This window comes from Aquarana catesbeiana, linkage group LG01, assembly GCF_042186555.1.
Source record: "Aquarana catesbeiana isolate 2022-GZ linkage group LG01, ASM4218655v1, whole genome shotgun sequence".
NCBI classification, from domain to species: domain Eukaryota; kingdom Metazoa; phylum Chordata; class Amphibia; order Anura; family Ranidae; genus Aquarana; species Aquarana catesbeiana.
The window spans coordinates 276915827-276919564 of NC_133324.1; the positions used below are offsets into that span (position 1 = coordinate 276915827).

At 42.0% G+C, this 3738-nt stretch overlaps 1 protein-coding gene across 1 annotated transcript; it reads left to right on the forward strand.

The window, feature by feature from the left end:
- The first annotated feature begins 551 nt into the window (after positions 1 to 551).
- CLDN5 (claudin 5) lies at positions 552 to 3477 on the forward strand. The gene has a single exon (XM_073628952.1). It carries the CDS (start codon positions 670 to 672, stop codon positions 1315 to 1317), a length of 648 nt encoding a protein of 215 aa, XP_073485053.1. The 5' UTR covers positions 552 to 669; the 3' UTR covers positions 1318 to 3477.
- Positions 3478 to 3738: the final 261 nt, after the last annotated feature.

The following is a 3738-nucleotide window of genomic DNA, read 5'->3' on the forward strand; positions in this document are numbered from 1 at the left end:
ACTGTATTGGATCTCTCCTGTTGCATTGGATCTCTCCTATTGTACTGATCTCTCCTATTGTATTGGATCTCTCCTGTTGTACTGGATCTCTCCTATTGTATTGGATCTTCCTATTGTATTGATCTCTCCTATTGTATTGGATCTCCCCTGCTTTATTGGATCTCTCCTGTTGTTTTGGATCTCTCCTATTGTACTGGATCTTGCTATTGTATTGGATCTCTCCTGTTGTATTGGATCTGTCATTGAATGTTTATTGTGCTGCCATCTCCCTTCCTGTGAGATTCCAGAAGGAAGAGAACAGTCATGCTGTGCTGACACATGTCCAGCTCTGCCACTCTTTTCCTTTCTTCTGTTGTGTCTTGCAATGTGTTTTCCTTTAGTTAGAGGGGCTGTCCTCCTTCCTCCAGCAGGTGCTCCTCGCTCCCCTCCAGCGCCTTCCACTACTCGTCACTCAGCTGTCATCCCCCGGCTTGTCATTGGTGGAGGCGGGATGCTGCAGCTGGTGATTGGCTGGCTGCGTTTCCCTGTGGGGAGGAGGAGCGGGGCTCGGAGCACTACTTATTGGGAGATGCGGGAGTTTGAAGTCAGATTGCTGTCCGCTGTGCAGAGAGAGTGCGGAGTGATTGGAGGAGGACCGGTCCCGGCTCTGACTATCATCATCACATCATCATGGGCTCCATCGCTCTGGAGATATTCGGGATGTCCATCAGCATCATCGGCTGGGTCGGGGTGATCCTGACCTGTGCCCTCCCCATGTGGCAGGTGTCCGCCTTCATAGAACAGAACATCGTGGTGGCTCAGGTCATCTGGGAAGGTCTATGGATGCAATGTGCGGTGCAGAGTACTGGCCAGATGCAATGTAAGATCTACGACTCCATCCTAGCCTTGCCCAAGGAGCTCCAGGCTGGCCGAGCTCTCACGGTCATGGCATCCATCGTGGGCTTGATCGGACTTCTGGTGTCCGTGGTTGGAGCTCAGTGCACGATCTGCTACCAGGGCAGCAAGGTGAAGGGCCGAATATTGTTCGCTGGAGGAATCATCTTCATCTTGGCCGGCCTCCTGGTCCTCATTCCCCTCTGCTGGACAGCCAACATCGTCATCCGGGAGTTCTACGACCCCCACGTCCCATCCTCCAAGAAGAGGGAAATGGGGGCTGCCCTGTACGTGGGCTGGGCGGCTACCGCTCTCCTGTTCTTCGGGGGCGTGCTCCTCTGCCTCTCCTGCCCCATGAAAGGCCAGTTCACCCCACCTGTCAGATACTCTGCCTCTAGGAGACCCACCTCCAATGGGGACTATGACAAAAAGAACTATGTATAAGGACAGGCAGGGCACTACTCTTCCTGAATTCATATTGGCAGAGACCCTTCCCTTCTTGGATGTCTGTCCTGATGGATAGCCACAGGGTCCTCATTATGTATACTGCACATTTTCCTGATAAACTGGACTTTTCCTGACACCTTGTGTATATACCCGACAATTGTATGTTTCCAGAACACAACCCTGCCACCCTGAAGATCTGTGTTCCTCCATGTGTAAATTTTGTCAGAGAGCTTTCACTTCTTGGATGTCTTTCCCAACGGATTCCTACAGGGTCCTCATTATGTATACTACATATTTTTAAAGAAAAATGTACTTTTTATGACATCCTGTGTATATAACCGACAATTGTATGCTTCCACAACCCTTCCAACCCTGAAGATCTGTATGTTCCTCTATGTATACGTATTGGCAGAGACTCTTCACTTTTTGGATGGCTCATTCCAGTGACATCTGTCCCAAAGGGTGCCCACAGGGTCCTCATTATGTACACAGCACCCTTTTCCTGACAACTGGACTTTACATGACATCCTGTGTACCGAACAATTTTATGCTTCCAGAGAACAACCGTTCCACCATGAAGATCTGTATGTTCCTCAATGTATACATATTGGCAGAGACCCTTCACTTCTTGGATGGTTCATTCCAGTGACATCTGCCCCAAAGGGTGCCCAGAGGGTCCTCATTATGTATAGAGAACATTTTTCCTGACAACTGGACTTTTCATGACATCCGGTGTATATACCCAACAATTGTATGTTTCCAGAACAGAACCCTGTCACCCTGAAGTTCTGAATGTTCCTCCATAGATATACACATTGGCAGAAATCCTTCACTTTTTGGATGGCTCACTCCAGTGACATCTGTCCCAATGGATGCCCACAGGGTCCTCATCATGTATACTGTACATTTTTAATTACAACTGGACTTTACATTACATCATGTGTATATACCTAACAATTGTATGCTTCCAGCTTCCATCCTGAAGATCTGTATGTTCCTCAATGTATTTCACAGCACCAGTACTCTGCCTCTGGGACTCACAATGGTGCCTATTGTCTGTTTATCATCTCTGCCATAGAGGACAAGGCAATTAAGTAGATTGTATATCAATTTGGGACAATCCAAGTGCCTTTCAGCAAGCTGGAGAGAAATCTGCATGTCTTTGCTTGTCATATGACTGGACTGAGAAGTATTGTGTAAGAAATGAACATATTATTTTGCTGTATGAATAAATTAGTTTACACGCCAACAAGATCAAGTAAAAGAGGGCACTTCATTGATGTAAGATTTGTATTCAGGCTCAAGTAGAACAGTTATACATTCATTATATTTGTTACAAGGCTTTTTTATGGCTTAGATTTGTGTTGATCTGAATGGCAAAGTTATGTTATCATCCATTAAAATTGTCAGAGTTCAATAATTCTCTAAGGAATGTATACATCCAAATTCATAATCTAAAAGTATACATGCACATTCAAAAGCAGGATGACTTTTAGTATAATTATGCTGTGACTAGTTTTCCATGACTCTGTCCCTGTTAAATTAAGCCTACTTTATTTTTATTTGTTCATTATATCGGCCATAAATGTGACAACCAATCATCAATCATAGGTTTCATCATTTCAAGTAATCGTTTGCTCTGAAACATACATTAGGGTGAATTCAGTTGGAGTTTTGACTTTGTCAGGGCAAACTGTTACCCTAAAAAAATAACATAATGATTGGAATGCTCATTTAGTACAGTTCATTTTTGCCTCTTGATGCATAGCCAGCGTAAGATAAAAACCCTGATTGACCCTTTCCCATATGCAGGAGTAATAAACCTTAAAAAGCATTTTCAGAACAAAAAGTATTGTCATGTAGTACTGTGCATTCTATGCAAAACTGTAATCCACAGATTTCAGAATGGCTGCGTTGTTGAAACAGAGTTTGATTTATGTTTTTCTATTATTATTATTGATGAACTGGATATTTCCTCACAGTGCTCAGATGATCATTTTGGTACCTTGTTGCAATGTTACATTGTAATGTGTTTTATATGCTGTATTGTAATTCTCTATTAAGTAAAAACATTTATTTAAATGTATACAGTTAAAAGGTCTACCAAAGTTTCTTTGTATTTTCAAAATAAATAAATGTCATTTTGTAAGAAAATAACAGTGTGTCTCTTCTGGTTAGAAATCAAATATTTGCAGTACAAGTTCAGATTAGTAGTTCAGTGGGTTTTTTTACTTTTTTATTTTTTTATTTTACAAATGGGGAGTTGTTTACTAAAGGTATAATTTAACGATATATAAAAGTAAAAGTTAATAAATATATATATATAAATATATATATATATAAAGGTATCAAGGTATTATTTAGTGGTAAATAAAAGTAAAAGGTAATATCCATACAAACACCTTTAACCGAAAAGAC

What these genes read in the sequence shown, in the direction of transcription:
- CLDN5 (XM_073628952.1), top strand. Translation starts at nt 670, where the DNA reads ATGGGCTCCATCGCTCTGGAGATATTCGGGATGTCCATCAGCATCATC.